General features: G+C 34.8%; 2 protein-coding genes across 2 annotated transcripts in view; one reads left to right on the top strand and one right to left on the bottom strand.

The window, feature by feature from the left end:
- LOC129005649 (anoctamin-4-like) overlaps positions 1-3,293 on the bottom strand; it is a 59,308-nt gene extending 56,015 nt beyond the window's left edge. The window contains exon 1 of the mRNA XM_054434608.1: positions 3,239-3,293. Coding sequence (XP_054290583.1) covers positions 3,239-3,293 — 55 coding nt within the window. The remainder of the gene's footprint in view (positions 1-3,238) is intronic.
- Positions 3,294-17,795: 14,502 nt separating this feature from the next.
- On the top strand, positions 17,796-19,992 carry LOC129005648 (sentrin-specific protease 8-like). The gene is made up of 2 exons (XM_054434607.1): positions 17,796-17,814; positions 19,652-19,992. The coding sequence occupies exons 1-2, from the start codon at positions 17,796-17,798 to the stop codon at positions 19,990-19,992; spliced, it is 360 nt and encodes a 119-aa protein (XP_054290582.1).
- Positions 19,993-27,142: the final 7,150 nt, after the last annotated feature.

Genomic DNA, 27,142 nt, shown 5'->3' with positions numbered 1-27,142 from the left:
TCTTAATTAAAAGATTGATTATTTTAAATTTAAAAACAATCTTGTTGACTTTTTAGTGAAATAAAAAAGTACGAATAGAACGCTGTCGAAATACCCGTTTGCTATTAAAAATAGATTTATAAATTTTAGGAAATCTAGTTAAAAGTTTAAGTGAAATAAAAAAGTACGAATAGTATTTGTATATTAATATCCTTGTACTATGCAAAAATATATTTCAAATTGTTTTTAGATAATCAAGTGAAAGTATGGATAAAATGTTGTGTATGTATCCTTGTCCTTAATAAATAAAAATTTCAAATTATTATACAGCATAGCCTACTCTAACATTTAAAAATGCTTTTATCTATATCTTTAAGTTGAAATTATTTGTTGGTTTATTGCAGCCTCTACATTCTATATTGATGATTTGTTTCTTTTTGCAAACACAATACTTGATCATTTCCCCCATACATGATATTTATTTCTTCTTTTTGTACATTTGGATCATTATTTTGGGGCTTAGTGTTTAGTTTTTCTTCATTATAGATGAACGAATCGGGTTTTTGGCTTCTGGTTACATAAAAATGAAAAGAGTAAATCGGTTCCGGGTCTAGGACTTACCGTGCGACCTACGGTAATAACTTCATACCTATATTGGGGAGGACTACACATAAATCATAACCATAACTAATAATCATAAATTTCGGAGTTCCCAAACTAAATTTAACCTTTTGCACTAAAACGTAAGGATTGAGCATTGAGCACATGGCGTTCCAATAACTTTCCTCCTAGAAAACTATTATATCAATACAGTAGGCCTTAAAAAACGACGTGTTCGCAAGAACGAAAAGACGATGACGACGTCCGGCTGAAGATGATCCCGTGAGGATAAAAACCGGTCGCCTTTCAAGGTCAAAAGGATCACTTGACAGCAGGTAATTTCACCAGTACACGTATTGATCAGTGATTCGGAGGCTTAACTCAAACAAAATCCAATTATAAGAGTTGTTGACAAGCTAATGGGAGAAATATGTGTCATATTTGCTGATACCGTTTGTTTTTTAATATGTACATAATAAAGAGTGTTTATAGAACACATTCTTTATAATGTAACCTGTCACTTCAACTTATCTGTTATCAATTTTATCTTTGCAAACGTTTTTTGCTCTAAATTATTTAATGATGACATTTTCTACAGACAGTAAAGATAGTGTCTGTCAATGGAAAAAAGGAGAGTATTTTCCTCCTATTGACAATTTGTTAGAATAGTTCAATTGTTCTAATTATATATAGTCATGCAATTAATGCTGTATAAACTTCTATCTAGACTTGCACTTCTAGAGATGAGTCGGTGAAGATAGAATCGGTGTTTCAGATGCGTTGTAGAAGTCCGTCTTCGAGGCCAACTCAAACTAGGCTACTTGACATTATTCTAGGAAATACATCGTTTATTAATTAATTTAGTTTGAGAAAGGATTCCGACGCATATACTTGCAATTATCTGCTTCACGAAGGTAAGACGCAATGATTTGTATCATTGACTATATACTATATGGTATATTCAATGTTTGTATCCATCCTCAATAAACAATAGTTGAAGGATGATGTAAATGTTTTAGGTCTTACATGCATAAGAGGTGATACAATTCTTATTTTCTCAAACCAATCGTGAATTGAACTTTTTCAAATATTGTCACCAACATGTAATTTATGTACTGTCTCTAAAATGTAATTGAAGAACCATTTTGATAAACTGTATCGATGAGGGTGAAAGTGTTATAACACAAAACGACTGGTATATGTAGGCATTGAGTAGGTTACAAAAAAAAAAAAAAAACATATTTTGCGAAACATAAATAATAATTGTACAAAATTACAGTTTTACAAGCAGGATGACTTCTGTATTTGAAGAATTCTCGTACGTAGAGTGATTCGGCAGCGTTTTCTGAAAATGATATGTCTTAGCCAATTTTCCTACACGGATATTTATGTAATATTTTAGCCATCGGCAACAGGAAATATCTTTTACCGTGATCATTTTCTACCTTGCGTTTTAGGATCACATATGCATACGTAAATTGGTCGGCAAAAATTAATACAACTACGTATATTTTAAGATGTATTAAAACTGTGGACGTTATAGAAGTATCTATTCCAGAAACTTGTATTCATTTAAATGTTTTAATTTCATTTGCGCGCGAAGTGAAATTTCAAGGCATTTATATTTATTTTGATATGTAAGTTTAATGTTTTTTAAGAAAATCTTAGTTATAACTTAAATTTTCCGTTTATTTAATTTTTTTTATATACTCTAAAAGCCATTGACGGTAAATATTTTGTTCATTCGGCAAAGGTATTGCATTTCGATTAACATAGATTGTATAAACACTATAAACCCTAGAGGAGATCGTTGGATTCTTTTTAATATGTATAACAGACATTGTAGTATTGTGAGAGCATCTCATAAGTTATCCATACGTATACAATTAATTATTTCCAAAAGAGTGTCTTTGATTATCTTATGTATCCCTCTCTAAATTGTATTACAGCCTAAACACTCTAATTTTGTGTGGCTTATTTATTTTATCGTCCACGTTTTTTAGTTGTATGAATTTCTCCCATTCATCATAGGTGTTAAAGGTCGGCTGCTTTCTGTAATTTTAATTGTGTCTTTTTCTTAGTGTTACAGTCATATTTAAACAAAAATTCATATCGTACACAAAACTCAAAACATAATTAAAGATATTTTAGATTATTTAGTTGATGCAATTTATATCTGATGATTTTTATGAATATCTTTGATCGTGTGATTAAAATTACAAACATAAAAACGTAAAAATCCGCATGAAGAATAAATAATCACAGAGAGAAGTAACCACCTAATAATTAGAATTTTCTATAATTTGAGCACTTATTGAATCAAAATTTAAACTATAAAAGAACCGTTTTGAAACACAAAAACCTACTATGCGGCTATGACTAACAGTGTTTTCTAAATTTACAATTCCAGCTTGTTGAATTAATGGGTATTGAATTATTGTGTTGAAAAGTTGAATTAAGTTGAAAAGGTAATATTTGTAATGTATTCAACATTTAACTGTGTGTATAGGTAAAGTTAAATTTTACAATGCTTGCTAATGGTAAACTGACGATATTCAGCTGAAATATTAAAACAAATGACTTAATAATGTTTCGTACACTGAACATCTTTTATAATTCCAGAGTTTTTTTTCAACGATATAATGTTAAATTGTCTTACTTTCTGACTGCGGCCGGTTGGTGTCGACGTCGCCGGCGGGGAAGCCGTTGGACATAGACGACGGCGGAGGTGGCGGGTGGATGGTGGTAGCTGCCGATACCACACTACCAGTAGCCACTCGACATCACTACACCACTACTGACACAGTAACTCATCGATCATCGAGTTAAAACAATGCGCGATTCAATCAGAACTTCGATCGCCATTACCACACAGTCCTGGTGGACACTCGAGGCCCGAGGCCTATACTTCACCTGCAGCCCGCACGCTGACAATCACACGTAGGCCTATAACGTCAACGTCTGCCTCGAGTATGTAACACATTCAATGTTGTGTAAATAAATGAAATATATACACTCACTCTACACTTAAGTGTTTTCTTTAGACAGCGGCGCGTTTTAAGCTAGTCAGATGGGTGGCTATAATATACATGTACGCCTACTAAGTAATCATGACCTCAGAATGGAGTGAATGCATGAATGCATGATTTATTCCATTAAATCTGCTACATGGTACAAATGTATACAATTTTTAAAATAAATTTTAAGTTTCACAAACATAAAAAAGTAATTAAGGAAACAGAAAGAAAAAATCAACAAAGTTGTGAACTTAATGTTGAATGGTTTTAAAAAACCAATAAAACGAACATAATACAAATACACTTGATGATTTTGTTGCTAGTTATAATTTGTAATTGGTCTGCAGAATCAGCAGACATAGACAAACTCTGCCTGTGCGTCTGTTGGGTTGCTATAGTCTTTTAATTTACTTAAATTTATTAATATGAAAATTTAAACGGTGAATGAATCAAAAACTAAAACAATGATTAGTTTGCATTTTATTTGAGGATGAATGATATGTAATTGACATGAAAATAATGGTAGATGTATAACGATCATTTCTGTGAGTTGCATTGCGTAGCTTAACTGACTATAAGACTACAAAAATCATTAGTTTTTAGCATCACTTCAATTAACAGCGGGTTACATTTTGAAACCAACAACTAGCTTTCACATTCATCCCAGGATCGAACCAGCGATCTTCTGATTTTAAAACGCGCTATGCAACTATTCAGTTACCTAGACGTTCCAGTGTGGATCAAAGTACGATTAGCAGAATGTTAAGAGTATTTGTGGCGATATTTCTGGAACTTGAGGTAGGGGAAAACAAAATCGTCAAACGTTTACAATTTTCAACTAAAACATACTTATTGAACATAACAATTTACTGTATAGTTGCGGTCTGAGCGCCGATGAGGAAGGACCTCTTATCTCGTAGTTGGTAGTTCCAACCTTATGTTAACGCGTGCCTAGTCCTGCTCAGTGCTTACAATACCGTCTGTTTTAGGTTATGTAAGACTTTGCAACACATCTTAATTATTTAATTATTTATCTTCGTTACCATCTGTGAGTCAGCATGAGTGTCAAATGCGGAAATTGCGACGTCTTATGTTCGTCCGGTGATACTACCGCCAAGTGTACCGCGTGCAAGTCGACGTTCCACGCCACGTGTGTGCGGGGTTTTACTATGTTTCTTAGTGCCCTAGATGACTTGAAAACTGAAATTAATTCCAACACAGACGAAAGGGTATCAGTTCTTCAACAACAGTTGTCTGAGTTTAAAATGCAGTTAAACATAGTCCGGCGTACAGACGCCGTGGAGACGTCTCAACAGCATCTGGAAGAGCGATGTACCAAGTTTGAATAGGATAACGTGCGGATTCGCGACGAGCTCCAGACGAATCGCATGCAACTCGCTGACATCGAGCAGTACAGCCGTATCAACAGCCTAGAGATCACCGGCGTACCTGTAACTGCGGAGGAAGACATTTACACCTGTCTAGAGATGCTAGCCAATGTCATCGGCGTTGCATACAGGTGGGCGGACATCTCCATTGCTCATCGGCTTCGTTTGTTCTCGGATAAACTCGACCACCCTCCCATCATCGTGCAATTCACCTCGAGAACAGCGAAGGACGCCTGGCTGTCAGCGGTGAGGAACAAGAAGACCATCGAGACCAGGAAGATCGCCGCAACCCTTCGTCCAGGGAAGGTGTACGTCAATGAGCATCTGACACCTCTCAACAAAACCATCCTGGGGCGGGCCAGACGACTGAAAAAAGCAGGGAAGCTGCACTACGGAATTAATTTTTATTTTAATGTTAATCTAGATATCATAGTCTCATCAGAGTGTTGGTTGAACGGAAATTTTCAGAAGAAGATTATGCCAACTCCATATTATATTATATATGGAGTCTATTATAATAATAGACCTATAGTAACAGCCTATAGTTATTACCAGATTTATTTTTTTACATAATCTAAATGAAATGAATCATGCTTGTGACAATGCAGGATAATCTAACTTCTAAACAAAGAGTTTGGTTGGTGGGAGTTGCCCCTGCCTTCTAAAGGTTGATTCTACATCAATGCGATCGTGGAATTAAGGTGTAGATTATCGGCAGTTTCTTAGATTGTGTAATTTACTACATCAGTTTATCCAAGGTCTTCTTTAATCCTGACAGCAACACCGCCCCGAACACTAATAGGGAAGGAACTCTCATCTTATCGTCTGCCTAGCCCTATACAGAGACCTTCTTTACAGTACGTTTTGGGTCTTCGTCTGTTTTCTACCGGTGACGTTACGCGCGTACTGCGCAGCTTCATGAAGACTAAAAGTTTGATTAGCGCTGCAAGCTACAATGAAGGCTCGTCTTCCACTTCCAGTGACATCACTCGATAAAGACGTTGGCGAGTGGAGTATAGGACTTTGATAGAGCTTCTAAGGACGTTATGATTAAATAATTTTCTTATATCTGGTTTAATCGTGTCAGCAACTCTTTCTTTATCGCTATAACCAACAATACTACTCAGATTTTAAATCGTAGGTTAGAATCGTAGGCTCATGTAGGTAGGGCTAACATTACATAGTTGTATGGCATATGTATGCTCAATAGAAAACAACGGTATTTTGATTTATTCATTGAGGTATGGGAAAAGGACAATGAAGTAGATTGGCATATTATCTCGATGTTCATCATGTTAAAACAATTCAATAGTACACAAAAACTACGTCGAGCTCATAGTCAAACCAAACAATGCCTGCTTCTGGAATGTCTAGAAATTCAAATTCATGGATCAGTCGTAATTTAATTGAATGGGGTGTAAATTGTTAATTTCGTACCCAAGCAATGTTTGTATCCAATTTCAAATTAGGCTACTAAGTTAGTTTAGAACACCGAAATTACAGAAACGAGAACTGTTTAATAAATATATATTGGTTTTTTTTATAGTTCCTGTTGTTTAGTAAGTATAGGCCTAATAATGTGGCCTGGTCAAGAGATATGGCGCATGCTTTCTGTCCTGCAAAATCAGGTTCAAATGTTACCAATCACCATTGATTGACAATTTCCAAAGCAATAATGCTGTAAAAATGGTTGTTTGGTCAGAAGAACCCCTTAAGCTCATGGTCCATATATAAAAAATGTATAATTATCTTAGCTGGAGAAAATTATCTGTATAGTGAAGATCGCCTTCCTTAAAGAGCTATATAGTTATTGATTTGGAGTACCATAATACACATTTAAATTAGTTCTAAAAATAGTGTTGTTGTGGGAATACAACTACATGGAACACACAAGATATCATGATGACCACCACACATAGATAGACAAACATTATTGCATGGTGGGTGACTATTATTGTACCACTATTAGTATTCCATCAAGTATGATGTTGGGACATTGAAAGATACAAAATACTCCTATGTTTTACTTATGATGATTCAAAAAAGGTTGATATATCCACAGAATAAGTTTAAGAGGGGGTCGTGGCACTAACTTTGCCTGTATAAATAAAGAATTTTCATAAATAACTTCAAAAAACTCTCCGAAATCTGAAGTGGACACTTGCAGCTAATTGATAAGTAGAATGTTTTTGTTACTAATGAATACCGACATTTAGAAATATAATTTGTTCTCGAATTAGCTATACACTAATACACTTACTTGTAAGACTCCAGGTTCAATCTGGGCATCGGTAGGCAATTATGAGTGTTATCAGAAATTAGTAGTCTTGGGGGCACCTCAAGATTTTATAAATAATCAAACCTCATATCGATGGTCTTCATGAGGAATAAGGTATGATTACAAAATACTAATCTTAAAAAGCAAATAATATAAAACATATGACCAAAACTGTATTTTTTCGCTTTTCGATCGGATTTGTCCTTAAAAGGTGCATAATGTTCAGCTTCAAAGTCTTTCAAAAATTATATTTTAAACCAACACTAAATCTAACTAGAAACAATATTTGACAAGCAAAATCATGATAATTTCAAACTACAGTTGATAATTATTCAGTTATATTTAACCCATAAAAAATCTTTCTGTAAAAGAAAGTTGCAAGATTACTAAAGAAGTAAGGACAAAAGGCTACGATTGGATCCTAGAATAGAACTTACCAATTTATTGGACATCAGGTTGAATATTTAATTTACAGTGGGTAAAAATAGGCCAGGGCAATTACTTTAAGATTTCTTGTCATTATTTAACATTAAACTTTAAACGCCCCATTACCCACTTTTCATCATAAACCACTTTCCATCCGTTCTTTCTACAACATATTTTCAATGTTTTTTCTACAAATTTTGACTTAATGGGTAATCAATTTATTTGGTAGCTTTAACAAATATCTCAATCCTGCTAACAGACAACTCTAGTGAAATATTGCTAGGAAGTGAATGTTGCATTAAACTAAATGCTTAAATGCTTATGTGACGATATATGAACAACTAACAAAGGTTTGATCATGTTTACATATTACCTTGCGGTTTATGAAGTCATGATCACACCCAAGCAACATTCAAATCTGTAAAAAATAATTATTAAGTCTTTGTTATTTTTTTAATTTTGGAAATTAGTTAAACACTTCATTGTAGGAATATAACAAAATTTATCACTGTATGAGCAAATGAATATGGTAAATAAAACACTGCTACAAATGGTATAATTTTATATATGAACAATTAGTTAAATAAATAAATAAATATAAATTAACTAGGCCTAAAGTGACTTGAAAGAAACTTAATGTATAATCTAATTGCATTACAAACAATAATAAACAAAACAAATAAATAAATAAATAAATAAGGTAATAATAAACTATTCCTGTCTTTTAAAAAGTTACACAAATTATAGTGTGGATGTAAAGTAAAAAACAATACAAAGTAAATCAAAATATAAACTTAAATGTAGACATAAAAAGTTGATTTAAGATCCAAACTCATCCATTGCATTATTTACAGATATTAAAAGATTTCTCTAAGACTACAATACTCTCATTTTTGTTTTGTACAATTCCTACTTCGATTTAGAAAAAAATTAAATATTGGAAAAATACAGATACTGCATCAAATAATCCGTGCAGCTTGACAAAATTTATATTTATACAATGTTAAACAAAATTAGTAATCATTGGAGTTCAAATAAAATCAAATAAAAAGTTACTTGAAATATACAGAAAAATGTGTCTCCTTTTTTAGAATGTTGAGATTTTTCTTTTAATTTCTACTCCAAAATGATGAAAAATTGAAAAAAAATTATTGGTAATGTGTTATGTGTTTACTTCATAACAGGCACTACTTTCTCATGGATTTTCTTATGCCATTCATCAAGGCATTCTGATTAATTTACTAAAAAAAATTGTTTTAATTGTTTGTTGATCTTTTGTAAATAGAGAAGGTAAGGTGCAACTTAACACATTTTAAAATATGAAGATGCGTACTACAGAACATATAAACAGAGTCATCATATTAAGGATATTTTACTAATTTGTACTAAAACTGAGGGAAAATTCATGTAACCCTCTCATGAGTATGGTATGCTATTGCAAGATATAGTTTAGTTTAGTTTATCCTATTCAATAGAAGTACAGGTTCACAAGTTTTGAATCGGCTCATTTATTTGTAAATTGACATCAAGACATACTGTACTTAATTTTGTGTTGTGTAATTCCCAAATGTGATCGTCATCGTAGTGATGTAGAAAAATATACTGCAATTAGTGTTTCAGACTTTCAACTACCTGAATTCAACTCAAACTGGCAAAGGGATGCGGGTGACAGCTTCGGGGAGAGCTGGGATTGATGGAGATGTTACGCTGCCTGCACCAGAATAGCAAGTCAACATGTAGTCTAAACGAAACCCATGTCCTGTCACATTCTCATTTGTATGAAACCGCAAGATCAGTGGTCCGTTGGTTTTGTCTGGAAAAAATAAATAGGTCATACGATTATTTTCTTCCTCCCCTTCTCAAATAGATCATCACTAAAAGATGGTATAGGTGATTCGGTAGTGCAAAAGAATATTACGGGGTGCATTGCAGTTATTTTGTGTGTTTGCAGCCTGGTACCAGCAATTAATTTCATCAGTACAGTTCACTCTTGTAGTGTAACCTTGCTTTCCTGGATATGTTCCATGGATAGACCAGAGTGGTAACATCAGTGATAAGATAAGTGTAGGTGGATGGTCTTGAACCTGCAATGTCTGTCTTATCAGTTCAATACAATAGTGTGTTCAGTGTGGAAATATACTAGAACTAAAACATTACCAGGAACTATAGATTGTTAAGACAATCTTAATCTGGAACTTTCAAATATAATTTATCATATAGATATGAAATCTAATTTCTTACAAATAATGATCAACAAATATACTGTTCATTGGTTGGTTATCATATCTACCAAACAATAGTGTACACATGAAATAAGAAGATGCTGTAAAGTCTAGTGCAAACAGCCAGTTTCAATGAAAACCTTAAAATATGACACCCCTTTAAACAATTCCAACACAGTATTGGATGTGTTGGATCCACCCCTTGAAGTTGAGGGATGAGTCAGAGATTTACTTATACCTCTTTTAGCGAATTTCTTACATAGGGAATAAGCTATTACCGTGGTATTCATGATAAGACCTGGACCCGGGACCAATTTGCTTTTTCATTTTGAGGTTCCTAGAGGTCAAAAACATCATCCGTTCAAATTCATATATATATATATATATATATATATATATATGTGTGTGTGTGTGTGTGTGTCCGTTAGCACAATAACTCGACAAAAATTATCTGATTTTGATGAAATTTTGTATAAACCTGTAAACCTATATTTATTCGAATGAGATTGCGAACCAGCATTATTAGACTATGGAAACGGGGGTTTATGGGGGGTTTTATGGGGTAAAAATGGGGTATCCCATTTTTGACCCTAAAAACATAAAATTTTGCAATTTCTTTTGAAACCATTTTTTTATCGAGTTATCGCGCTGTATATATATATATATATATATATATATTAACGGAGGGTGTTTTTGGCCTCTGGGGACATCAACACGAAAAAGTAAAATGGTCCCGGGTCTAGGTCTTACCATGAGACCTACGGTAATAGCTTATTCCCTATATGGGAAATTCGATAAAAGAGGTTAACTTGGGGTCTCAAAGGGCCCCCACAATGATGAAAGCTACAGAACATTTAAACTAGAGTCATCATAAATTAAAGGATACTTTACTTAATTTGTACCAAATCTGAGGGACCAAATTTAAATTTAAATTTGTCTTATAGGGTCAAGCCCATATTGATGGACACCAATGGGTCGAGGAGACATTTACTTAGTTATTCTTTCCCTTCTCTTGGGCAAAGTCTACTTATTTCCATGTAGCCAACAAATGACACTTGTAACTAAACTTACCTTCAACAGGAGAGTTTTTAGAGTAGTCAATGGTAGTAGAACCATCATTGAGTTTGTAGCCACAAAGTTTGATAGTGGATGTTGAGATATAGTCATCAGGACAGTCAAAACTTTCAGCTCCTGCCTGTCCCTCAGGTACAGTGGATGTTCCGTCTGAGGATAAATAAACCAGAAGAATGTTGCGGTATTAACCTCAATACAGGTGAGTTAGTGAGGATAGCGTTGAAGGACAAAAAACCCTTCCCCAGTGGCTATACCCGTATGGTTCTGTAGAACGTCCAAAGACTTATAAAACCATTATTTTCCTCACTGTATGCACAAAAAATATCTATACAAGCTGCATTTTTTGTGGATTTGACAGAACTTTGGAGAAAAGTAAATAAGGGCTCCTACCTTAATACATATATAATATGTTTCTTGAGTTTAAAGAGTATTTTTAGATGCATTGGATTTGAGTACAGTACCAGCAGAAATATTGATGTGTAAACTAAGTATTTTACTCTTACAACTTCATACTATTGATATTACCATAAACAAATAGAATAAATATAGACTGTCAAAGGAAGGTTCATGCGCCCACCACTAGGAGTGCCGTGTAGTTACGGTGCACACCGCTGCAGGCGAGGAGCGCAGGAGCCGTATGCGACTAGCAGACGCTGCAACGGTGTGCGCCGTAATTACACGGCAAACCTAGTGGTGGACGCCAGAACTTATGCTAACTGCAGCATAGCTGAAGGTCTATATTTATTCTATTTGTCTATGATATTACTTACAACTGAAACTGAATCAAGGGTCATTTTTAGTTATCATTATCTTTACAATGCCATATTATCCAGTAGCTTACCACTTTCACGGTTAACAATTTGAAATGGGTATTCCATTCCGCCAGCTGCGTTGGAATACACAATCCCACACTGTCCATCTGGTGATTTCTTGAAGCATATTGCATAATCAAGATTGTTCTGAAAATAAACCTCAGTCAAAATATGTATACTATAGATCAGCATGGAGCTTATTGAAAGTAGAATGAACTAAGAATTAAAGAAGATTTTAAAATTTTTTTAATGTCAGTATAGTTGGAGAAGTTTTTTTTATTAGTTGAAGCCACTAACTTTTTAATGAGCTAGTATCTTCAATCAATATAAATTTAACAGAAATTATAGGACTTGAAAAAAATCTTAGAGTGTAAAATGTTTGATGAAATACTTAAAAATAGATGGGTTTATCTTTAGTTTGATTATTTATTTAGTCATCTTATAATTTTAATTTTTTGAGAAAAGGCTTGTGTATGCTAAATACAGGGTGATTACTGGGAAACGCATGTTTTTGACTTGCGTAGTATACAAGGAATATCGTTCGGCGACAGCCAAAAGTTGTTGCGCTGTGGGGGGGAAGAGTGCAGTTTCAATTATTGCCGAGATGTGGAACCTTGAGCATTGTACGTTTGTCATGCGACAATATTACGCAAATGGTGAATCTCTCACTCAGACTCAGCGAGACTTTCGTGCACATTTTAACATTGCACGGCATGGTGCTATCCCTGATCGTCACGATATTGGGTTGGATACATAATGTTAACACAACTGGATCTTTGATTAAGAAGAAACCTCCTGGACCGGTAAGGACAGTCACCCCTGAGACAGTTGAAAGAGTGCGCCTTGCAACAGTTCAGAGTCCCAGCCGGTCAATTCAAAAGCGGGCATCTGCTCTTGGACTTCGCCCATCCATTGTGAGAAAGATTTTGGTCAAAGATCTTAAATTTCATTCTTTCAAGCTGGCAGTATGTCATAAATTGAGTCAAGCAGATAAGAGGCAACGTGTAAATTTTTGTAACAATGAGTGAAGTTTTCGATGAAAACGACAAAGCAGCTATCCTTATGAGTGATGAAGCGCATTTTCACTTGGAAAGAGCAGTCAACAATCAGATTTTACGATTTTGGTGTGCAAAAAATCCTCAAAAACGTAACTGAGAGACCTCTTCATAGATTAGGTGTGACTGTGGTATGCGGTTAGTGAAAAGGGATCATTGGTCCTTATTTTTTTTAAGACAACGATGGCGGAGCAGTGAGAGTAAATGCACAACAGGACCTAGAAATGTTGGAAGAATATTTCTTGCCAGAACTGCGCTGTCAATGTGTAGAGATGTGTAATGTATGGTTCCAACGAGATGGGGCAACAACCCATGCGGCTCGCATTAGTATGGAATTCCTTCGGCGAACATTCCCTACAAGAGTTATCTTGCATTTTGGTGATGTCACTTGGCCTTCTCGCTCACCGGATCTTACAATTCCAGATTTCTTTCTATGGGGATTTTTGAAATCTAGAGTTTACATAAACAAACCACAAACAATTCAGGAACTTAAAGAAACTATTTGCCAGGAAATTAGCGCTATTCCTAGAGATATGTTAGCAAAACCCGTAGCAAGTTTTTAGGAACGCCTTCAACACTATAAACAAGCAGAAGGCGACCTTAGAGTTGTAATGTTTAAATGCTAAATTTTAAGTAATTTTATTCTGAAATTGCCTATTGTGTACACTGTTTTTCCACTCATAAATACATTTTTTGCTCTGAATCTCCCGAGTACTCGTTATTTGAAAAACATTTGTTTCTCGGTAATCACCCTGTAAATCAGACAAATATATATAATAATCATCAATCAAAATCCACTTGCAAGAAACCAATAAGAAGTGAGTGAGATGAACTTAGGTAGCAAGGTAACCTCAACTTGAAGGTATTATCAAACTATCGTAGCAAATACCACAAACATCAACAACAACACCACAAACCACAAACATCACAAGACTAAAAATACCCTTCAGTACCCTCAAACAGCTCATGGTAAAAAAAAATATCTATATATTTACTTGGGATCAACCCAGTAAAAGTTAACAGATTAAATCAACAACTACATTATACAAAACTATTTAAAATTAATTTGTTTATGAATGAGGGCTAGATACATTTTTTGTTCCAAAATTGTCTAGGGGAATGATAATTTGGTAAAACTAGCCAAACAAATAGAACATACAAATGAATACATTAGTGAACCCCTAAAAAACCACACATTTGATTTATTACCATTTTCTAATTCAGTAAACTTCACAAGACTAGGTAACCTTCCTAACTTCCCCTCTGAACATTAAAAAAAGCTTCAAACAACCAAAAATCCATACAAAAAAAAGGGTCATTTACAAAATATCCAGAGGATGAGCCTGTAGGGGCTGGATCATAGTTGAAGGACTCTACGCTGCCTCTAGGTTCTGTGTAGTACTGAAGACAGTTGCGAGGGGCTAGTAGGGGATGGCCAAGGGTCATTTGGGTCACCCTGACCCTTAGGTCACGGGGAACTCCTTGGGCTCCGGACGACAACAGTGTTAGTGAGACTGGGCCTTCCGTCTCATCCACATCAACGTACACTACATGCAACAGTAAGTGAAGAGTGGATAGATCATAGGAAATTCAATTCAATTCAATTTGTTTTATTGGCCATTAGTAATCTATATTTTCACTCACTTTCTACAAACGCTTAGACATTAAGTTTCACACATATCAACACTTTGTCAGGGTCAAACAATTTATTTCTTGTCTGGGGGTATCATTCTGAGGATAGAATCGTAGAGGGTAAGAATCCAGGTCATACATAAACAGTTTTCTGAAATGTTAGGTGTATTAGCAGTGGTAAGATTGTGACTTCTATTACTGATAAATATCATCACGCTCTGTCTATTTTAATTTAACTCCAATGAGTAACTTTTATCATGAGGGGTGGATTTCTGTTCAAGGGCAAACTCAAAATCTTTCAGATTAATACAATATAGTGACATTGTCAGTGCCTGCGGGGTTGGATTCCAGGACAGCATGATTTCTCTACCCCTTCATCAAGACTAGAAACAATCAACTCTATTCACATCCAATTAATCTTACTCCTGAGTACAAAGTACTTAATAAAAAAAAAGAAATGAGTTAAAATTAGTGGGAGCAAAGTTGTGACAAATCATTAGGTGGGGATTGTAATCAAAATTCCAGTCATTTGAAGTTGAACCCACAACACTACTGCTTAAGAGTGCATGGCAGTTTAACCACTTTCCTTCCATAACAAAAAAAAAAAAAAATCGCGAGGGGGGGTGGTTGTGACGCTTAGCGCCACTATTTTATATAGTGCCACACAACTAAATCGCTGGCCTTGCGATCGGCGCGCCTCCTTCGGTCTGCCGCTTGCCTTTTTTCGAGAAACGTCAAGGAGCTACGAAATTGAGTTTTCCTCCGTCTTGTCTGTCGCCGGTCTTCGTTCCCTTCGTTGGATTTTCTGATCGTCCGTTTACTGAGATCGACATGCCCTCGTTTTATCAGGATGGGTCTATAATTATTAAGTAGAGCTAAGACTAGGATGACAGGCTAGATTAACAATATAAGGGGAAGCTGGCAGGCTTTCGCCCCACTCGCAGAAATGTAATTCCAAAAGAATGATTACCTCGCTTAACGAGGTAATCATTCCTAGACATGCAATAATCACCACGTTGAAAGTTTAAGTATTAATTCATTCAGGAATCGCCTTATGAGTCCAAATTGGTTCAGTAACGAGTTAGGGAACGAAATTTACCTGTTTTATCATCATTTCCGTTTTACACTAATTAGCAGTTTAGTTTGGAAGGTTAGCTATAGTTCTGTTTAATAGTTAAAAATAAGTAATCAAAGCTGGCTTGGCCTGCTTCTGGTCTGGGTAAAGATTTCCGCCCTCTGGTTCCCCAACAACGTTTCCAATTAAATTGTCATTTTAAGATGGTAGTAGAGTACAGCACGTTCTTAATTGCAACATGCTAGGGTCCTCCAGGCCCTAGCACCCACAGCAGCCAATTACCAACACGTTTAACTTAATTACAATTAATACATCACATCACCACAGAAACCATAACCAGTTTTCACCCCCAATTATCTCTCCTTAGGGCCACAGAGTGCATGGCAGTTAAACTGAGTACCTATCAAAACTATCGGCCAGTTCAATTGATTTATGCTGAAATCTTGTTTATTTACTTAAATAACAATATAAATTGGTGTAAATACCTGCTTCTATGTAATCCAAATTGTTGCAAAGGCACACAACTAGTTTTGACTTCACAAAGAAGTAATCTTCAGGCGTCCAGGGGATGTCAAAATCACTTCATCAGATACACATACAGTATTGTACATTTACACACAAACACATATACGAACAACATAGTTTCCAAAAAAGGTACATTTACAACGAATGGGAGACGAATAAAAATAGTAACTTAGGGATGATGTGTCATGACGAGAAGGACGCTACTGTTTGGACGCTACATTCATCTTTCGTGAAGCATCATCCCTAAGTTACCATTTTTATTCGTCTCCCACTCGTTGTAAATGTGCATTTTTTTTGTAACTATGTTCGTGTTTGTGTGCGTATTTGTGTGTAAATGTACCTACAGTATGTGTATCAACGACCTTCTGAAGGAGTGATTTTGACATCCCCTGGACGCCTGAAGATGACTTCTTCGTGAAATGGAAACTAGTTTTGCAGCAATTTGAATTACATAGAAGCAGGTATTTACACCAATTTATATATTCAACGGAATCTGGAGGCTAACATCAAAAATGCAATTAAATAACAAGTTTTAGTGTTTTACTGTATGACTGTTTATCATAAATAAACCGACTGTATGATATCAGTGAAATGTTGAACACAAGGCAATCTGTCAGGGACTATGAGTAAATGGTGACCAGTTTGTTTTGAGAGAAATTAATGTAATTAAATTTATAATCTGAAATCTTGAATAAAGAAGTGAGAGCACTCACCATGTTTGCCAGAGTTAAAGCCACAGATCGCAGGAATTATGTCATTTCTATTCTGCCCAGTCACTACAATCCTGTCCACAACACAGTTCCCTTCCACAGGTCCTGCAAGCTGCAAAACAAATGTTATTAAGGTATCCATCTAAAAATGTGTTGGTAATACGTTTTCCATACCAAACCAACAATTTTGTAACATGCATACAAACACTGTGTCCTTTGTGACTTTGCCTCAAAAATCTAACATGTTCAAAAGTTGAAATCTCAAAAAACTAAACCTGACACTAACCTGACATGTTGGTATTCTTATGCATTATAGTTTGATTACATGTAAGATTGATAACGATTAGAGTTATCATGTTATGCTGATATCATGTCAATATGCTTTCATCTTCAGAATATTATCCAAAATATTAAATATCATATAAAACTTGGTAACAACAGAATATAGTCCCAAGAAAACATAGTGTAGTCCCAACACAGGTATTGTCTACTAATCTACTATGGTAATAAAGCTTTCACAATGTGACTTAAAATAGGTTTTATAGTATGACAATTTATGTACATTAAAGGTCTAAAACAAGTAATACTGTAACCACCAAGCAAGCTAGTTCAAATTTGACACCATCATTACATTCTTACCTTCATCACTATTATTCTAGATTATTAAATAAATCTACACTTTCAATTATGAATGACTATTGTACACACTTGGTAATTAACATAGAGTGACTTATTTTCATAAAACATGAGCCTTCCATTTAAAAGTCCAGCAAAAACTTCTTTACCACTTTATTCAAACCATCTTTACCACATTTCATAAAGGACAAATAAATTAAAACAATGTGAAAACAACCTGAAAGTTGTCGAATGAGAGTCTGAATTGAACGACGCTGGGGTGAGACTTGTAGATGGTGATGGAGCAGATATATACTCCAGAGTCCATGTCTTGGGAGACCGCAGCGGAAGTGATGTAAGTGTTGTTGACTACTGAGCTTTCCCCACATGTCCTTACCACTGGAAGGTAAACATAACAACTCCTTAGATTAAATAAAGTTACTGATGCTTTCCTATTATGATAATGATTTGTATCAAATGCTGAACTATAAAATATTATATTTTACTTATATCTTCAATTATGTTTCTCTTGTAGGGTATGTGTTTTTAACTTTAAGTTATTGTGTAGCTGTTTATGTAGCTGGTGTTGTAGGGATTGTTTTGATTAGTAAAAGACTTACATAAAAAATAAAAGATTTACATTTACATACAAACACAACATGCACAATTGAGATGAGCCACATAATTCTTTAATTGTTATCATTCAGTGGTTGTTTCATGAAGGGGGGGGGGCTAAAGCCGCCTGGAATTATAAATTTAAACATACATTTTATCGTAAAAACGTGAAAGAGGTTTTTGGACACTGTTCTAGATGATAAAATGGTTTTAAAAGTCACCTAACAGCTTAAAAAGTAGAGGCGCCCCTAGAGTTAGCCCGATCTTGACAAGGTCCTAGTACCACCGCTGTTATCATTGTCTGTGTAAAAATGGTATGTTATAACCACCGTTACACATACATGATCACATATCATGTCTGGTTGGTAGACATGATCTACGTTAAAAGAAGCAATCTGTTATCGTAAATTTTTAGTGGTCAAATACTGATGGAATTATCTTTGTATGTGTTAATATTATCTTTGGACTATTAAGTATCAATTTGGACGATGTAAATCAGTGCTGTAAGTTGATTTTATTATTAGCTAAAGCTTTGATAACCGCAAAACCGAGACTGATAAGACATTGCGGCAGCGTGTTTTGTACGATTGCGCAATCATCCCCGCGCAGCCGTGTTCAGGACTACCAGTTACAGTGAATTCTGCCCAGCCGATGCTCCCTGCCACTGCCGACGCTGAGCCGCTGACAGCGTATTTAAGCCTACACTTTCAGCGAAGCAACTACCACGTCACTCAAACGAAGGTGTACCATCTCAGGTATTGCAGGCGCACTCCATTGGTAAACTGTGCACACACTTTCCCATCTTATTATTTTATTCTCTATGGAATGACCAGGCGATTTAATGGTTGGTTGTACGGTCTATTCTCTGTAGTTGAACAAATTTTTGTACTGAGACGGAAAGTTTAATTTCTGAATTCTGTCTCCAATTAAGTAAGCTTGTAGCTAATAGTGAATTGAATTGTTTTGATCACCTAATTAATGTCACAGCAAAAGTTGTTTTGGAATTTAATGTTATACGTGGTGAGCATCTAGATACCAATCAGAGATTAAAAGATGCCAAGTACAAAATAAAAGAGTTGGAAGGCTTCCTGGACGAGTCCAAGCAAAATTTTTGGTTGAAATTAATTAAGTGAATCTTTGGTTGTGTTGTAAATGATTATCTTATAAGTGAAAAACAAACTCTGGAATGTAGGATACATGACAGCTTAAGAAAGGTTTCAAGTAAAAGTATAAAAGATAGAGACTTGCAATCTAAGTTTGATACACTTGTTGAAGATTATGATAGGCTACAATGTGTGAATAGTAAATTCATTGTAGAAAACAGTCGATTAAAGAAACTGCTTGACAAGAAATTGTTAGAAGCAAGTGGCTAGCAGCAAAACTTTGTGATGTGCCTGAAACTCTCAACAACCTGAAAGCTACAATGATAACAAAAGTAAGTGGTTATCAGACAATCTATTTTCGTCATACTTTAATTTGTTTAATTCTGAGTAAAGATGTAATATTTATGGGAGCATCAGTTACCCACATTCTAAAGCTATAAAATAAGATACAAGTTGAAGCGGTGCTATCTGAATTGGATTTTAAAAACAAGTGACTTGTTTTCTTCTGTTTAAACAACTCTCTAGATGATGGAGGTGGAACCCACTGGAGTCTGTTAGTGCTAGATACAGTCTCAAACACTGCTGTGCACTACGAATCAACCCAAGGCATGAACAGACACCATGCTGAGATTCTGATAGAGAATCTAACCATATACTCCAACGTCAAACTTGTAGGGTTTAGTGTGGCCCAACAGACAGCCAGCTATGAGTGTGGGCTACATGTCATTGTCAACGCTTGGCTGCTGTTAGTGCAACTCTGCTCAGAGACTTCAGCTCCTACCTTCCCACATCCTAATAACCCACAGATTATGACAACCACTGAGACCGCTTCTACCAACAGAAATATTAAGAATAAAACTACTTAAAGTCCGGTTTCATAATTGATCAAACATGGTTCTAAGAACAAAACTACAAACAAAGAAAATCCCTAAGCATGTAAACTAGACAAAGACATTTCCACTCCTCTCCAAGCACCAAAATAATAAAAAGAATATTCTTATTTTAGCAGACAGTCATGGGAGATACCTTAGTAAAAACCTAGCATCTATCATGGCAGGGGAATGACTACAATATAAACTGTATTTTTAAACCAAGCGCTACGATGGAAAAGGTTTTATAAAAGTAGAAGAACTTACCAAATTATTTATGAAAGCCAATGTGATAGGAGGATCGAATAATGAAATTGTGCAGGCTGAGTTAAGCTACAATAAGAACAATTTTGAACAAGACAAATCACAAAAATGTCATTGTCTCTGCTCTGCCTTATAGACATAGACACACCAGGATTGAATAGAAGAATAACCTATATAAATATGGACCAGCACTGAAGAGTCTGTAGGAGAATACAGTGGGGAGTGATAAGTGAAGTGGGGAGAGCAAGCCCTATTGTATTGTTTCCATCAAAAAATAACACAGAGGGACTTCACTTTAAACTCCCCGCTCGTGCTAGGTATGGAAGAAAAATAATACAACCTAAAAACATTTTTGTCAATAAATATAACAGTAAAATAAAAATATTGAATCAGAACATTCAACATTTAGCAAGCCGCATCGAACCACTAGAAATTATTTTAAACTAAAGTAACCCCGATACAGTAGTTTTAACAGATCATAAATTAAATCAAAATGAGATCTCTAGATTGCATGTAAATAAATTAAAATTACTTTCTCATTATTGCCGCACCATCTCGACGGGTGGTGGTGCTGCCATCTTTGAGCGTGGAGCTGTAGAGTGGAGTCCAGTTGTTATTCCTGAAGTGTCCTTACATGAAGAAAAACAGTTTGAGAGCAGAATGTTTGTTTTAAATCCGATACTGGGTCATTCTAAAGTACTTAATTTCTAAAGTTTCATTTTTAGGGAATTTCCCATGCAGGGAATAAGCTATTACCGTAGGTCTCGTGGTGAGACAAGACCCAGGACCGATTTACTAATTCGTTTTGAGGTCCCCAGAGGCCAAAAACACCATCCTTTCAAATTCATATATATATATGTCCGTTAGCGCGATAACTATAGAGCAAAAATGATCCGATTTTGATTAAATTTGGCACAAACGTGTAAACCTACGTTTATTCAAACGAGTTTGCGAACCAGCATAATCGGACTATGGGAACGGGGTTTTATGAGGTAAAAATAGATTTTTCCCATTTTTTACCATAAAAACACAAAATTTCATATTTCTCTCCAAACTATTTTGTAGGGCTTAAAAAAAGAATTAATTTTGTATATTGAAGCATTGTTGTGTGCCCAACAGTTTGGGAGATAATTTAAAAAAAATGTAAATTTAAAATTCCCATGTTATTCTTACGGAGAATAAATCAACTGTTTAGTTTACTTGTTTATTTAACCAAATTTGGAAATTTTGTTTGTTTCATTCTAAGCTATCAACATTCAATAAAAAAACACACCTCAATATCTTCCCTGTACCAGCAAACCTAAGTACTCACCAAAATTAATGTTATTTAGATAGGAAACAAATCTGACAACGTTAAGGAAATATTTTAGTAGAAATCCAGCCAGGTAAATGGAAATTCGCTTAGTCTACAGGTTGGCTGCGGCGGGTTATTTTTACATCGGCTAAGCAAGCTATTAGACATTGTACTAGCTAGGAATAAATATATTATAGTGGCTGGTGACATAAATATTAACACATTATGAAATGATAGGAATGCCGATCTAAACTCCGTTATAGTTAGACATGAATTTAAATATCTGGTTGATTTTCCCACAAGGGTAGTAGGGCCCTCGGAATCTGCATAAAAAAGCAAATTGATCAAACATAAGAACCTAATCCTAATCTAAACCTAATCTAAAAATAGAGGGACTGGTTACATATCTGTATGATCATGATGCCCAAATTTTGACCTTTGATAAATTCTCGCGGTCCTGTAGACTTAAATATCGTCTTCGATGATCGCGGCAATATATGAACATATCCCACGGTCGTGAGGATACTATCGTCTAGCGGGAATGAAGCAAAATCATCATAATGTCCTGCGGTTGTGTGAACATTTTCATCGTCTTCTGCGATCGTGGTAAAATTCTGCTCATCCCTGGCGGTCGTGTATAGACATATTATCATGTACCGCGGTAAGGGAAACGTCACTGTTGTAATGTGTGATCACGGTAAATTGAAAATTCCAGGTATAAATGCAAAATTCACGCATAATTCCCGGTTCAAAAAACTTACATATAAATCCCAATTTCCCGGTTGGTGGACACCCTGTTATATAAAAATATTGCGAAGGGGCACTACTATAAGTTGTGCCTAGTGCGCTAACAGTGTCAAAAACGGGCTTGAGTTTACATTGTTTCATCTGTGTTGTTGAAAAAAGATAACTCAATGGATAATGCTTGCTAAAGGCAATCATTAAAGTCAAAATTTGCGACTGTAACAATCTTTAAACCTCTGCCATAGAAGTTGCTTATCTTGAAAAGCCTCTACAAATTATCTATACCAAATTGACACAACTGTTCAGAATTATTTCTTATTATTTTGATTGTAATCTCACCAAAGCAGCAGACACCGAAGCCTTGGGCACATGAACCGTGGGGCTGCCCTCCCAAACTATGACATTCTGAGGAATGGTAACAAACTCCCACCATACCCTCCTCTGAGTAACACAGCTCATTGGTGAAGTTAACAATGGTGAAAATGTTCAAGACTGAAATACCAATCCAGACTTTAGAACAAGATTCTATGCATGTTTCACTGTGATTAAAAGATACCTGTAGAATAATTCTTGTACTAATTTTAGTTACCACTGTAAACTGGTTGGTTCATTCTGTGAATAAATTATTTGAATTGAACCCAACAAATTGTTTGGACACTTGCTTTCCAAAATCCAATAATTATTACTAAAAATCATTTCATTACAACTCAAAAGGTCGGGTTTCTTTATACATTTTTTCATTCCAGTACACATAAATATATCAGTACTTTTCATCTACAAGTTACAACATAAGCTTAAGAGGATCCACAAAACAAGGATATTAACTTTCAGGAGGCTGATGAAGTTTTAACTGCTTAATAAAACTATAGTTCGGCCACTTAGAAAGCAACCTGTGCACTAATGCTAACCAATGCTGGAGGAGGTTGCTTTCTAAAAAAACTAAGATTTTTTATTATAATTTTTGTTAAGATTTTATTGTGCATCCCATATACATTTTACTTTGTTTACATTATTTTAAATTCCATTTTAAACTTTATATCCAAAGTCAAATTGTAGAATCTTTGTGTTTCAACTGAAAATTTTACAATTTGACGAGTCCAATTTGGATATAATGTTTTAGTATACCACTTGAAAATGCCACATTTGGCAAAACATATGTAGTGGATTATAAAACACTATATTTGAACTGCAAGACGAGGTATGTGATAGTTTAGAGTTTACATTTTACTACAACATATTTTGAAGAATTTGTAAAGAAAACTCAAAATTAACATGAACAAATGACTTTTTCCTACAGTTACCTAACAATGTACATGTTTTCTCACTGATTTAAGAAAGCAAAGTGGCCAATTCGCTCATCAGTGAGAGTGAGACAATGTTAACATTGTCTCACTCTAATTACTTTGTCTCACTCCAGATTTGCAACGTGAAGGCACGAACTAGTGAGCGCGTAACATGCAGGCAACGCCGTATGCGCGCGAAATACGTTGGCAGCACTGGCTGTAAATCAGCTGGTCAGCTGTTGTACTGTTGTATTTGTCACTTCACATTAAATGTTATATTTAAAGTTCACTTCTGTGTAAAAATAGGTTATGTTCCTTCACAAATTTATTTGTTTTATGGTAACTGTAGGAAAAGTATAATGTGCAACTCGAGTTCAAAGTACAATTGCCTCAATCGAGAAACCATTCCTCACTCGCCTACGGCTCGTGAGTAAGGATTTCTCTCGAGTGAGTCAATTGCTCACTTTTCTCACTAGTTGCACAAATAACTATTGTTATTACAGGATACACAATGTTTATCTCCACAAATATTAAGGCTTACAGTGGATTCTTATACAATTATTATAAGGGATGGAAAAGTATTTTTAATATACTAAGTCTGTGTGTGAATAAGAGCCTTTTAGTACTGTTTACAAGGTCTTAGTATCATCACTGCCAAAAATGGGTAAAAGTATTTTATGTTTAATGAATATTGCAGAGTAGGATGGTATGTATAAACTGCATACTTACGTTTAGCAATTTTATCAGCACCGACTTTGATATCAATTCCAGATTTCTTAGTTGGCTGAACTGTATTGTTTGCTGAAATAGTTTTATTTCTTTTCTTTATGGAAAAGTGCAATTTATATGGATCTGTAGTATTGAGTTTCTGTATTTTTGCTTTGTACTTCATAATTTTCACATTATGAGCAGTAACATCTTTATTAGTTTGTTTTTGTGTCAATTGAACATTATTTTTAATACGAGAACTGTGACTTCCAAAGTGATCAACCAGCACAAATTTATTTCCATCGATTTCATTACTTATCTTTTTGTAATATTTTAATGATCTTTCACTTGAAGTCACATTGTGTTTTGGAAGGTAAATTGTTCGAGTTTCGGATCCATTGTTCTGAATTCGGATAATGTTTACATCATCAAATGAATGTCCAGAACAAAGCACTACTTGAAGCACTGCAGACAACATGAAACTTTTGAATAACTTATTCATCATTTTAGGCACCTAAAAAGTCGTATAAATTAGTTCTTTTTGTTCTTATACTTTGAGTATGATAGTATGTGAGTGCCTTGATCTTCATCTGTTTGTGTACATATTGACCGAGAAAGGAACTACCAGCCAGATTAACAAGAACACGTAGCAGAGCCGGCCTTCGGTGGAGGGGGCACAGTGCAAACATTTAGAGTGGGGCCCCTTACTACCAAAAACGTAGTATACCATCAATACTAACAAACTCTCAATGTGAAATACTAGTATTCCTGCTCCCCCCTTTTTATTTTTGATAATTGTCGTAAAATTCAAAGATAATAGTAACAAATTCAATGATTTTTAACAATTTTTTTGTATTTTCACCAAACGCAGGGCCCCCCGAGGCTTGAGGTCCTGTACGGCTGCACCTTTCGCAAGTGCCTAAGGCTGGCTCTACTACCTTGTTATTTTGACAAATTAAAAAAAAGTATTTCTCACAAATCAACCTTTGTTCATTGTATTTTTCAGCATCAAATTTCCCATAAAATTTACTTTTGTGAAAAACCTTAGCTGAATCCAAACTATCCACTACTAAGTACTCAACAGCTTTCCAACATGATGTTAATTTCTGTTGGACTGAGCCCTGCTTGGCGTAAAAGATCAAATTTACTGCTTTGGCAATCTGTGTAAATCTATATAAACTTTGATTTAGCTTGTTTTAATTTAGTTTTGAACCACTCTTTACATTGAGTGGAAAATTGTATTAGGCTTACAATTTTAACTTAGATAAGAATCATTTAGTAATATCCTATAAAAATTTAGTGATGAAAAATGCTCAACATATATTAAACAAAACAGAAAAATCAAACTGCCAAACATGAAAAAAATCTTCATAATTAGCAAAACAAATACTCTACAACCCTTGTTCAGCAAAATGTTTACCATTCTATTTTGACCCAGAATACAGTAGGATCTTTATTCGACTCATTAGACAAATATACTAAGAAAACTGTAATTTTTACTCTTAACGTTATGAAACACAAAACAAACAACTTCAACTTCCAATTCACAGATCATCAGCATATCAGAGGACTCCTTCATTCCAAGATATTTGTCTTTTTAATGCTTTGCTGCTTATTATAATCAGATGCATGCCTAACTAAATATATGAAAAAATGTTTATAATTTTTGCTATAAAAATGTTTTTTTAACGTCAGTGAGTATTCAAATTTTTAATTATTGTTATCTTGTATATTTTTTATACTGACTCATTGCTTATTATTTTTACTTACTGGTTTATTATTGTTTATTTTAGATTTCGCTGTAACTTAATCTCCTATCATTAAGGGTTTACCTTATTATGTGGTGTACTTAAATAGGATCCACCAAGAACTGACCTATAGCAGTGAGTAAGGAAGGGTAAGATACTCCTACTCACAACAAGTAAGTAGCACTTGTCAATGTCAATGCCACACTACTCACAATAGCTCCAGGCTGGAATCATGTGGGACACTATACACGCTCTGTTGGCTCCAGACCTTGATTCGCTTCTTACACACTGTCTCACTATGCCATTATCCACACTTAATTAATTCCAACAGCAATATTGTCATCATCTTTGTGTATGTGACCTGTTTTGGTTTCGAGACTACAATTTACCTTTCTTTTACATGAGTTATTATTCAAATTTCCTTCATGGTTAACTATTTCTGGATTTTGAACATACCACAATTTTTAAAATGTTTTTACTTTACCATTATTGGGCTAGGATTATTGTTTGGTTATTTTTGGCAACTCTTAATGCCACCTTAATAGTGTGTCAAACAGCTGATAAAAATAACATCATTTTTGTCATTATTGACGTATTGAAAGTACAACTGGGGTGGTAATAATCTATTACCACCATTGTCTTTTTTAGTTTTTATTTTAGCTATAGTTGACTGACGTTTTCCAGCAATGTAACCGCATTTTATGGAAATAAAATTTCTTGATTCTTGATTATTAAGGTTAACTTAAATGTTTCCACCATAATTGTGAGTGTGTATTTTCTAGTCATTAATTTATAGTAGTTTACGCAACGATCGCGTAAAGATATTGTTAATGACATTAGTAGAAAATTTATGGTACAAGCCTTAGCGAGTGCCTTAAAAACTTAGTGCCGTAGAAAATAGTGTCGTTAACACTATTTACCCGAGTTGCGTAAACTACTTTATATACGACCGGTTTTTAATTACTATTAATCCTTACTCAAAATTTCTAAGAGAGGTTATGGTTTCGTTTATAAGCTCTCATTGCCACTGACATTGATGCAATGACTCATTGTACCAATCACTAATTGCACCAATCGTTAACAATTAAATTGGTAAACAGCTGACT

Source organism: Macrosteles quadrilineatus, unplaced genomic scaffold (genome assembly GCF_028750875.1).
Source record: "Macrosteles quadrilineatus isolate MER2022 unplaced genomic scaffold, UCM_ALF_1.0 Scaffold_28__1_contigs__length_1566739, whole genome shotgun sequence".
Taxonomy (NCBI): domain Eukaryota; kingdom Metazoa; phylum Arthropoda; class Insecta; order Hemiptera; family Cicadellidae; genus Macrosteles; species Macrosteles quadrilineatus.
Note: the sequence above shows the minus strand (reverse complement) of the source record. Positions and strands in the feature narration are given on the sequence as shown.